This window comes from Mastacembelus armatus, chromosome 16, assembly GCF_900324485.2.
Source record: "Mastacembelus armatus chromosome 16, fMasArm1.2, whole genome shotgun sequence".
NCBI classification, from domain to species: domain Eukaryota; kingdom Metazoa; phylum Chordata; class Actinopteri; order Synbranchiformes; family Mastacembelidae; genus Mastacembelus; species Mastacembelus armatus.
In genome coordinates, this window is record NC_046648.1 from 1,505,142 (window position 1) to 1,517,481 (window position 12,340).

Sequence of the window (12,340 nt, forward strand, 5' to 3'; positions counted from 1 at the left end):
AGAAAGTTCACACAACTTAAAACCATATTTGTGTGTCTGTGAAGCTACATCTGCAATGTACAGGAGCCAGTGTTAATAAAAATAAGTATGTACAATTTCATGTATTAGCTGTGAGTTGAGCGCCATCCACTGGTGGCCAAATAAATTACAACACAATCAGAAGGTGTGCGTCAGTTGAAGGTATCCAGGTTCTAGACATAGATTAGTGAAAAATATCCTTTATATACAGACTGTCGCTCTAGCTACAATATAAAAAAAAACCCCTGAATCACATTTTACATTGATGTATCCACAGTGGATCATATTTGGTGAGAGAAGTGGCAGAACATAGAGGAATAACACCTGAAAAGATAATGATTTGGCAATAGGCATATTGCTGAGAGTTCCTGAGTTAGTCCAAGCACCTGGTGACTGAAGTCGTTCTTAACGTGTGCAGTACATTAAAAAGTGTGCAGTGCAGAGCTGACAGATTAAAAAAAAAAGTTTTTCACTCAAGTTCAGCAGTATTTTTGTGCCGAGTACAAGCAATTAATTAACAAGTCAACAGAACTGAAAAGAGGTTTGTTGTGCAAGGAATAACTGAGCTATGAAGTTAAAAATGTTCCTTTTTTTTTTTTTTGGCCCAAAGTTTAGTTGAAATCCAAGACCTGACATGACACGGCTCAGTTGAAGGAGCTTATAATCTCTATCCACCTTCACTCCACAGTTCCTGAACAGTCTAGCCCTTCACCGCCCCCCATGGCTGCAGAGCCGCCTGAGGCAGAATGAACTGCGGGGATGGCTGTGGCAAGATGTAGTAGCCAAATACCTGCTGAGGGGGAGGCGGCGGTGCTGGAGGAGCACATACTGTGGTGAGGAACACTGGAGTGGCCTTCTTGTATTGAGGCCACACTGGTGCAGGGTGGTAGAAGTACTGGAGGCTGGCAGGGAGCTGAACAGAGAGAAGAATGGGAGGGAAGAACAGGTTAGCAGGGATGATGGAGACTTTCCAATATGGCTGTTAATCACACTTTGTCCATACAGGAGGAATCACTTCCTTAGTAGAACATATAAGACTGAAATCTGACCAGCAGCAGTTTAATATCCATAACAAATATGTTCTGTTGTGTCACCACATATAGTTGTTCTTGTATTTCCTATAAATCAATATGACCCACGTTTATATTTGTTTATTAAATGAACAATGCAGTTTTTTCAGGACATTAGTAATCCTGCTTTTAAGCACAAGTCTGGCTTCATCTTCGCACATTGTCAGCAAAAACCCATAAAAAAAAAGACCAACACTGTCTCAACTTCCCCGTCACACCTACAGCCCGGAGCCACAAGCTCCTTTGCCCCAACTGAAAACACAATTACTTGAAAGCTGATCACAAATATGAAGTTTTTAAATGAGGCTCAGTATTTCCCTAAAACAGCTGGGCATCGTAGGTTTTTTTGTAGTTTGGGCGTCATTTGCTGATCTAGCACCGGGCAGGACAGTGCACGTGGGACTGACTCAAAGTGCGAGTCATGGCAGTGAAGGAACGTGTAATCCACTGCAGCAGAGTGACTCGTGTCTTAATCATCAGTGGACATGTTAAACAAGAAAGGAGGCTTTGGGTGGACAGGAAATGCTTCTTAGTAGGTTCAATATAACCTGAATTTTGGCCTTTTCCCTGTTTTGTTGACATAAACATACAGAAATGTAACATACATGTAACCGAGACAGACCAACAGATGGTCTTTAAAAAAAACATTTACCAGGTTTCTGATGTATTTGGCCTTATTTGGTCCTTCTCCATAACGCTTACGGATCCTGGGCACCATCATTACTGTGTAGGCGTTGCCTTCTGCTGCCGTCTTCTTAACAACTTCCTCTTCTTTCTCTTGCTCTCCCTCCACCTCGCCATCTTTGCCCTCCTCTTCTGTGTCGCTTGACGCAGTGGAACCACAATCTGAAGAGGTAGCAGAGTGGTAGTCTGACGTGTCCAGGTTTACGGAGTCCACTGAGGAATCGTCCTCTTCTCCCTTCACACTCCCATCATCCTCCTCTTCCTCACTGAAACTGGCTATTGTGAAGGGCCTGCTGTTCTCTCCAGATCTGTAAAGAAGCAGTGGATTAGTTCAAACTCCAGGCAACTCCTTCATCAAATAAATGTCACATATATTACTACTTTTTAATTCCCACGAGTCTGTGGTTTCACAGAACACATCATGATGCCTTACTCATCATTCTTGGCTAGACTGAGAAATGCCCCCTTGTTGAATTATGTGTGTCAGGCCACCCAGTGACTCACCTTGCACACACCTCCAGAGGGTCAATCCACAGTGTGATCTCAGGCGGCAGACCCAGCTCCTTGGGTGTGAGCTCACTCTCCTCGCATGCCTTCAGGACCACTTCGTCACAGAGTACCCCGTTATTTATCCGGATGCATCTGTGAAGGATTAAATGTTCAGTTAAATTAAATACACCTCTTCCGTGTTGCAGGGACCTCGGTTGATTATATTGATTTAGTGGCAGATACATGGAGTTGAATTTGAGGAAGTACCTGTATGCCTGGCCTTTGCTGGGACACTCAGGGTACCAGTGATCATCATATTTTTCACATAAAAGTTCCTGTAGCTTCTCGGCAAACAATTCTGCTTTGCATTCATCCAGTTTGCCGCGTGCCACAGCCAGGCGTTTGAGGAAGCCGACTCCAGCCTTCACCTCTCTTTTCATGATTTCTGTGGAAACACACACACACAAAAAATAAATAAATAAAATAAAAAAAAAAAATCATGATGTGTTGAATTGAGAAGAAAACCATCCCATTTTATTTCTCCATTAAATGAGTGTAAAGAGCAAAAAAGTGGAATGATATATGTATTTTTTTTGGTAACATGAGGCGGCTTTTCTTCCATGAGATGAGGGGGAGCAGGCGCTTCAGTTGCAGCGATTAACAACACTTCCCTGCGCAGCTGTTGTGCCTGAGCCTTCTATTTTTATTACCTCCAGTGGAACACTGTGTTAGAAATGTGTAAATGAGTGCCAGGCTATTTGCAGCTGCGAACATGGCTCTGTGTTGACAAAAAGGCTAAAGTTTGTATACTGGCAAACAAGATGCAAACTAACACTGCTATGCCATGCAAATCCAATGAACTCACTGTGCTGTTTATCTTCTGACAGCATGTCTGTTTGGCTTCAGCGCCAGTGTCAGCCTAACCAGGAGAGATCAGTGTCCTCCCTAAAGGCCAAGGCAATTCAAACTTTGCAGCCGAACTTGCTCACACCGAGCGTGCCAACATCCTGCAGATATCCCCAACGAGAGGGAGCTGAACCATGAACTCTGAGGTGCAGACAGTCATTTTGTGGTTGTGGCTTCAGGCACAATACAGTCGCTTCAGCCTATGCAGAGTGTTGTGAGCGAAAATTACTATTTGCTCTGAGAGATGCACCCACAGCCTCCCCTGAACAGCGGCAATACGCCTGTGACACAACGACTACATGTGGTAATAACTTTAAAGCCCTAACAAATATGTTTTGCCATGAGAGCATCAGTGTGTAATCAGCCTCATGTGTGGATGGTCCAACAGCAGCTCTGATGGTCCAGTCAGTTATTAGTCTGATGTAAACAATGTCCAATGACATGTATTGGTCATGTTGTTGATGACTCAGTTACACACCTTTGTTTTGCTTCTGATCACTCACCACCTAAATATATTCAACCAGCAAAATGGTTAGAAGTCTAAAAGCTGAGCTGCTGAATGAAACTTCTTTTTAAGTTGGGTTTCCTAGTTTCAGTGAAATGTTAAGCAGCAACATACTGGAATAATAAGACCATGTTAAGAGGCTGCAAAAAATGAAATGAAAAACATTTGGGGTTTAAACAAAGCTCAGATAGTTCATATATGAAAGATGAAGCCAGATTCCTCTGTTCCCTTCCATACTGAGATTTACTCTTCAAGCTCTGTGTCAGAGTAATGTTTTCAATAAGGTGGGAAATAAACCACATTACAGCATCTTGAGTTCTGCACATTGAAAACAACAACACGTTTTGTTTTAATGTGTTTCAGACGTGTAAAAGGCACAAACGTCCTGTCAGTGCCTTATCACAGCAGAGCTACCTGTGGTTACATCATTAACACTAATATTTGTTCAGATCCTGCACACACAAATCTGGTGAGCTCAGTTCTTCCAAACTACCTGAGGCTGAAACTAATCCTGATTAGTTAATTATTAACTGATCACTGGCCAGGTGTTCACTACTGATTCACTGTAATGTACTCAGGTGAAGACTGACAGGGTGAGTCCTGTTTGCAGCTGGATGGCATCATACGAAATGAAAGCTACATGTTTGCAGATGTTTCGTTTCCTCAATGTCTCAGATCTAATCAGAGGATGAATGACGCCCTAAAAGCCTCCAGCCATCAGGAGCAGAGCTGGCACCATGTTCACTGAGGAGTGACCGTCATTATCACTGTCTGCTGACACGCCTCTGATTGTCCATGTGATGATAAAGATTTGACTGACTTACAGTTTAAAACGTCCCCTCGCTGCTTTTACTACCAGAACCTGAAATGACGGCACCATGTTCAAACTGCTGGTGAACTCAAAGGGCGCAGACATCACAACACCACATGCGTCTCCCCGAGTTAGACCCAACAGGCCAGTGGCATCACTGTAATGCGACCAGCTGTTTGTAAACGTGATCAGTCGCTTTCAGGTGAGAGGTCTTTTGTCCAGTGTCGTCGCTATTTGCGTCGGGTGGGAACCAAACCTGTTTACGCGTCTGCGTAAAACAAAGGAGACGCAACAAAGAGAACAGTGGGACCCAAGGCAGGGGTCCACGTGTTTGAGTGTGGGTGGTTTGGGTGTAAATTATAACGGAAAACGACAAAAACGACCCAAAACAACGCGATCACACATATATAGGCCTATAGAGTTTGTTTCTGTGGTGATGTGATAAAGGAAACTTGGTGCTACGCGCTGGAAATAACGCATTTCGGTTTTCTGACAGTGTGGAAACCCCCTGTGGAAATTTAGAAAGTTACAAACAGGCCTGCGGAGGTATTTTCGGTAGAGAAGTTACACTCGACTGAGTTAAAACACACATTAAAGGTCACGTGAAACAAAAAATGAGCAGGTAGAAATAGTTCTGTTAGTTTACCAACGTAAACAAGTAAACACGAAAGTGGATCATAAAACGAAGGCGCACAGTTAAAATGAGAACACACAATAAAACTGAGCCAATTCAAAGAAAACCAATACTGATTAATCAATAATTAGATAAACAATAACTGTGTGGTCACACTCAACCTACATCAACCTAAAAACCAAAACACACAGAGAAGGAAAAGACACAGGCTGGTTAAAACGGAAAACCAAAACAAAGTAGTACTCACGATTTAAACGCGTCCAAACTGTGGATGTGTCCGCTCCTCGGCTCTTATCGCGGCTACGTGCCTCAGCGCTGATGTGTCGAGTTATTATGGTCGGCACATGTTGCTTCCTTGTTCTCTCCTGCTGTCGGTGCTGCTGCAACACAGACGCAACGTTACCGTCAGTGTGACTCACTTCCTTTACGCAGCGTGCTGAGCAAGAGCCGACTGGCTCCGCCCGGCCCAAATATGGGCAGCCCAGGTAAACAGCTGAGCGGGGGATTTCTCTCTGTGTCTATTGTTCCGGCCTACAAGCTCAAACGTACCGTGTCCTGACCTCATCCGATGCGACATCATCTCATTGGAGTTCTTTAATCAGCTCTCTGGGTGAAAGCCTCGTTGTTCTCCATATTCTGTTTCCTCCCAACGAGGCCGACTCTGCCACGACGGTGCAACTCATGGTTTAGCCATTTTTATTAGTGTAAGTGAATAAGAACATGTTTGGGTTGCCAGGTTGTAAAAGACAGTGTGTTGAAACAACTACTCAGATCCGTAAAGTATCAAAAAAAATAAATAGCAGCGTGACCGTGTAAAACATTTGGTCCTGCGTTAAAAGTCTTACTTCAGTTAAACTTTAAATCTTTTCAACTATAGAAGAAATGGCAGAGCGAGTTTACCTGTATAGAACAAATCATACACAGAGTAACTTAAAGCCTTGAACAGAAATAAAAGAAGTTAAAAGTACAAAGGCGAAAATGAAAATAAGAAACTGCAAATATTATTAATTATAAAATGAAATTAAAGGATCGTGAGGGCAGATAAAACACTTTGTCATTAAATGACATTAAGACTTTTTTTTTTATCTCAAAGGAACAAATAACCTGATAAAGAACAGTAATGTTTCACACTAATCAGTGTGTGTTTGTTCTTGTTTCCAGTTTATCAGTATTGTATTTGTGTGTGTGTGTGTGTGACTCACAGGCAGGTCTCTGTGATAATCCAGTGTAATGCTGCATCACAAAACTTATCACCCAGTTAGCCTGGGGGGCCAACTGACCACCTGGATCCATCTCAGATAAGGACGGTGTTGGGGAAGACAAAGTGAACTGGTCTCTTCCAGCTTCTGATGGGCTAAACACACCTGATCCAGGTAAGCAGCAGTGGGTAGGGTTAGGGATAAACAGGACAGAAGTATTTCTCATTGTGTTCTCATTATGTTTCTGCTTCATCAGCAGAGACAAGGTACAAGCAGAATCTGTTATTTTCTATGATTTTTGTTTTGGATGTTCTGCACATTTTTTTTTCTAGATTATTCATCGGAACTACAGAGCTGCCTAAAAAGACATAGCACATAACTCTACTAGTAAAAAGACATAGAACATAACTCTACTAGTAAAAAGACATAGCACATAACTCTACTAGTAAAAAGACATAGAACATAACTCTACTAGTAAAAAGACATAGAACATAACTCTACTAGTAAAAAGACATAGAACATAACTCTACTAGTAAGAAGACATGGAACATAACTCTACTAGTAAGAAGACATAGCACATAACTCTACTAGTAAAAAGACATAGCACATAACTCTACTAGTAAGAAGACATAGCACATAACTCTACTAGTAAGAAGACATAGCACATAACTCTACTAGTAAGAAGACATAGCACATAACTCTACTAGTAAAAAGACATAGCACATAACTCTACTAGTAAAAAGACATAGAACATAACTCTACTAGTAAAAAGACATAGCACATAACTCTACTAGTAAAAAGACATAGCACATACTCTACTAGTAAAAAGACATAGAACATAAACTCTACTAGTAAGAAGACAGAACATAACTCTACATGTAAAAGACATAGAACATAACTCTACTAGTAAAAAGACAGAACATAACTCTACTGTAAAGACATAGCACTAACTCGACTATAAAAGACATAGAGCATAACTCTACTAGTAAGAGACATAGAACAAACTCTAACATAGTAAAAGAAATAGACATAACTTACTAGTAAGAAGACAGAACATAACTCTACTAGTAAGAAGACAGAACATAACTCTACTAGTAAGAAGACAGAACATAACTCTACTAGTAAAAGACAGAACATAAAGCTACTAGTAAAAGACATAGACACATAACTCTACTAGTAAAAAGACATAGAGCATAACTCTACTAGTAAAAAGACATAGAACATAACTCTACTAGTAAAAAGACATAGAACATAACTCTACTAGTAAAAAGACATAGCACATAACTCTACTAGTAAAAAGACATAGCACATAACTCTACTAGTAAAAAGACATAGAACATAACTCTACTAGTAAAAAGACATAGAACATAACTCTACTAGTAAGAAGACATAGAACATAACTCTACTAGTAAGAAGACATAGAACATAACTCTACTAGTAAGAAGACATAGAACATAACTCTACTAGTAAAAAGACATAGCACATAACTCTACTAGTAAGAAGACATAGAACATAACTCTACTAGTAAAAAGACATAGCACATAACTCTACTAGTAAAAAGACATAGCACATAACTCTACTAGTAAAAAGACATAGCACATAACTCTACTAGTAAAAAGACATAGCACATAACTCTACTAGTAAAAAGACATAGCACATAACTCTACTAGTAAAAAGACATAGAACATAACTCTACTAATAAAAAGACATAGCACATAACTCTACTAGTAAAAAGACATAGCACATAACTCTACTAGTAAAAAGACATAGAACATAACTCTACTAGTAAAAAGACATAGAACATAACTCTACTAATAAAAAGACATAGCACATAACTCTACTAGTAAAAAGACATAGAACATAACTCTACTAGTAAAAAGACATAGAACATAACTCTACTAATAAAAATACATAGCACATAACTCTACTAGTAAAAAGACATAGCACATAACTCTACTAGTAAAAAGACATAGCACATAACTCTACTAGTAAAAAGACATAGCACATAACTCTACTAGTAAAAAGACATAGAACATAACTCTACTAGTAAAAAGACATAGAACATAACTCTACTAGTAAGAAGACATAGAACATAACTCTACTAGTAAAAAGACATAGAACATAACTCTACTAGTAAAAAGACATAGAACATAACTCTACTAGTAAAAAGACATAGCACATAACTCTACTAGTAAGAAGACATAGAACATAACTCTACTAGTAAAAAGACATAGAACATAACTCTACTAGTAAGAAGACATAGAACATAACTCTACTAGTAAGAAGACATAGCACATAACTCTACTAGTAAGAAGACATAGCACATAACTCTACTAGTAAAAAGACATAGCACATAACTCTACTAGTAAAAAGACATAGAACATAACTCTACTAGTAAAAAGACATAGAACATAACTCTACTAGTAAAAAGACATAGAACATAACTCTACTAGTAAGAAGACATGGAACATAACTCTACTAGTAAAAAGACATAGCACATAACTCTACTAGTAAAAAGACATAGAACATAACTCTACTAGTAAAAAGACATAGCACATAACTCTACTAGTAAAAAATAGAGTATATCACCTGTGATTTTTATACTATTGTTGTACTATTGTGAGTATTGGTCCGTGCTGAGATGGAGCTAATCTGTGCATTTGTTTTCTGTACAAATATGTTTGTATATTTCTATAAATTTGATCTAATCAGTAACTGTAGCTCTCAGATACATGTAGTGCAGTAAACATAGTGGAGTAAAGACAACAAATCAAAGTTAAAGTACAAGCACTTCAAACATTTTACTTAATTACAGTACTTGGCTAATGTTTTACCCTTTTGTATGTGAGCGCAGTATCTGCACTGAAATCTAAAACTGTAAAGGTTCGACTGGGCTCCTAATGTGTTAAGTGTGGTTTTGGATCAATGCAGGTCTTTGGTTTCCCAAGGGATTAACAGTATTTAACCTGTGTTTTATCTGAACGTATTTTCAAAGACGTGTCCCATATGCAGTAGCTCCATGTTACACCTCCAGTGCGCTTTTGACCGCAGAGCTCCAGCTGTAACAAGCTGTGAGTCAGTACGCCTCAGATCAATAAGCATCCATAAATACCAGCAGCTCACAGCAACACAGACTGAAAGACTGCAGCTTGAAATCACACACTACAGGCAGTGTGTGTGTGTGTGTGTGTGTGTGTGTGTGTGTGTGTGAGACAGGTCTGACAATGCATCAGGTGTTATGTGTCAATATATTTCATGTGTCTATGTAAAAATCTCAATTTGCATAGAGATTATGTCATAACATTATATAACAGACCAATGTTTGACTAAAAGGAAATAACTGCTTTTGAAAGTCTATTTTCTAAATTATATTCATCACTGTGTCACATTTCACTCTGGAGCAGACAGACTGTTTCTTCCTGTGACCACTAGAGAGCGGACTGGTTTCTCTGTCAGACTGTATCCAGGTTAAAACTATCACTGGCATGTTTCTAAAAATCCACCACGCTGTAGAATCTGTTGCTTTTCTCTGTCGTTATTGCTCCAAAGTTATTCTCCTTCTCATAAAATGATCATATCTTACCTCAACGTATTCTGCTCTTTTCAGGTATTATATAATTCCTTAGGGCCTTGGCGGACCACCATCCCTTTGTTCAGTCAAATAGCCACATGGGGCTTACATTTAGTTTACAGGCTAATATGACGATCACATAAAGGGAAATAAAGACACTGATGATTAACAAACAGGCCATTTTGTCATAAAAGAACATACGTGTGTCTTTGCTCGTGTTCTCCCTGTTCTTTATGTACAGCTGCATGCATCCTTCATTTCTTTCATTCATTACTCTTTAATCACTTGTTGTCCCTTTAGATGTTCGTTCTTTCTGTCTCCTATTGATCCGAGTGCTGTGTGCTGGTGTTGGCTGAGGTAGAGGCTGAAGACAGTGTTTCAGATCTCGATGGAAACTTTCTTCACTCCTGCCTGAGACGCTAAACTCCAGGGTAAATTACTGCAGCCAGTGTGTAAGAACAAGACATTTATAGACAGACAGAGAGAAGTAGGAAGTGTGAAAGAGTGAGTGTGTTTTGTATTGATTAGTATTGTTTTGATGATTGATGGAAATTAAATTGCGTTATCCATCTTTGTTTCCCTTCTGTCTCTTTTTTTTTCCTCACTCTTTAGCTTTTGTTGACCTCCTTCCCCGCTCCACCTCTCTGAGCTGAACCTCTTTAGGCAATTTCAGTTTTTAATGTTAAGACTGGTTCAACTCTAGTGCCTTTTCTACAAGCAATTAATTTCCTCACAGGTCTCTCTTCTGCTCCTAATCATGCTCTTACTTGTCAAATCTCACATCTTCTGCACAGCTGTCTCTGTCTGAAAACTATCAACATTCCCCATCAGCGTGTCATTTGTGCTCCTCAGATACTGGTGTTGATATTGCCGTGATAATGGGGCCACACACACACACACACACACATTTCATGTACACATTTCCTCAGAAGTGTCATGATTTTGTAGATAGATATTGGAAATGAAACCACTTGACCTCGAAATGTGATCATTGTTTTTCAGGAATAGACTCTGTGAATGCGTCTGGCGGTATCAATGAAGCCCACACGCATACACCACATGCAGCCTGCTTCGCCTTTAAAAACATATTGATTTCTCTCTTTTGCAGGGAGCTTAATGCGATCGATCAGCCTGGCCCTTTCAAGATCAGCGCCAGTATAAGCATCTCTTCCCCTAACGCACATGCAGCCTCTTTCCCCTCAGGTAATGATTGTCCTTGAGCTGGGGGAATAGTTCGTCTGCATGAAGAAAGAGAAGTGTTTTTCTCGTGGCATCCAGTCCTGCTCCGGTCCCCAGTAATGTGGTTAAGCATCGAATGTATATTTGCCTCTTTCACAAAAGGTATGAGCAAATGCAGCACACACTTCCTTTGACCTTTATTATCCACCCATCCTTCCCTCCATCCTGCGCCTCCTCTCCACCTCTCATTGGGTCGATACCTATTTGTATTTGTAATGCATTAGACCAGTGCCCTCTTGGTAGATTGAAAAAGTTGGCTTTCCTCTATTTGGCACCTTGTGAGCCAATCACAGCACCAAGACAGAAGCTGTCTTACCTTTTTTAGCCATATTGAGTTTAGTCTTATCACATTCATCTGTCTGGTTTGCTCTTAAAAAGCAGAAATTAAGACATATTGTAATCCTCAAGTAAAGATGGTGGATCAAGATATGATATTAGGAGAGATCCCCCAGTCCCAGCTGCCATAAATGGTCTGCATGTTGATAGAGAAGCACAGCAACAGCTCTTGATCTGCTGTGTGACTGGTTGGAAGCTCCAACATTCCTACTTCACACAATTATGTTTGAGATTGAATGTTCACTCTCGATCTAAAAAAAGAGTATCTGAAATGCCAATCAGCTTTTATGCAAACATAAAAAAGGAAGTGCTTAAATCTGCGGTATCCATGTTTTGGCCACATGGGGGCAGTGGAAACAAGCTGACATATTGCAAACCTGTTAGCAAAACAGCTTGTGGGCTAATCATTTGCAGTTTTTCTGATAAATGTAAATTTAGTATCTTCTATACCACTCCAGATGGAAATATCTGCCCCTGTACACTCACCAGCTAGTTGCTAACATTGTCTGTCTACTGCTGCAGTGGGTTATTAGAGCATTATCTAAAAAAAAACAACTTGCAGTGAGATTGAAACAGAAAACGAAAAGACGCTATAGAGCTCCTTACTTAGGGAGGGACTGCAGAGTCAGATGATCTTTGGTGCCTGCCACATAAAAGATGTCAAGCATATTGATTATAGCTGCCTGAATTAAATTTTAACATCTTAAGCTCCATGAAAGTCAGATTGTTTGGCAATAATGGGTCACAAGCCAGAAATGTGGGTGAGCCCTATTATGTGGGTGAGCCCTATTATGTGGGTGAGCCCTATTACTTCACAAAAATTGGCTTGTTACTCTTCACTTTGCATAGTTCCAGTATTTTGGTGCCCAGCCTTTCTC

At 40.0% G+C, this 12,340-nt stretch overlaps 1 protein-coding gene across 1 annotated transcript; it reads right to left on the reverse strand.

Annotated features, from left to right (window-relative positions):
• Nucleotides 1-282: 282 nt before the first annotated feature.
• LOC113122266 (maternal B9.15 protein) lies at nt 283-5,521 on the reverse strand. Its single transcript, XM_026293472.1, has 5 exons — nt 5,365-5,521; nt 2,529-2,706; nt 2,277-2,414; nt 1,741-2,080; nt 283-931 (listed from the first exon to the last, which is right to left on the reverse strand). Exons 2-5 carry the CDS (start codon nt 2,699-2,701, stop codon nt 719-721), a joined length of 864 nt encoding a protein of 287 aa, XP_026149257.1. The 5' UTR covers nt 2,702-2,706; nt 5,365-5,521; the 3' UTR covers nt 283-718.
• Nucleotides 5,522-12,340: the final 6,819 nt, after the last annotated feature.

What these genes read in the sequence shown, in the direction of transcription:
- LOC113122266 (XM_026293472.1), bottom strand. Translation starts at nt 2,701, where the DNA reads ATGAAAAGAGAGGTGAAGGCTGGAGTCGGCTTCCTCAAACGCCTGGCT. An exon ending in CCTCTGGAGGTGTGTGCAAG is followed by an intron (nt 2,081 to 2,276) that starts GTGAGTCACTGG and finishes GCTTCTTTACAG; the next exon opens with ATCTGGAGAGAACAGCAGGC. An exon ending in CCAAATACATCAGAAACCTG is followed by an intron (nt 932 to 1,740) that starts GTAAATGTTTTT and finishes CTCTCTGTTCAG; the next exon opens with CTCCCTGCCAGCCTCCAGTA.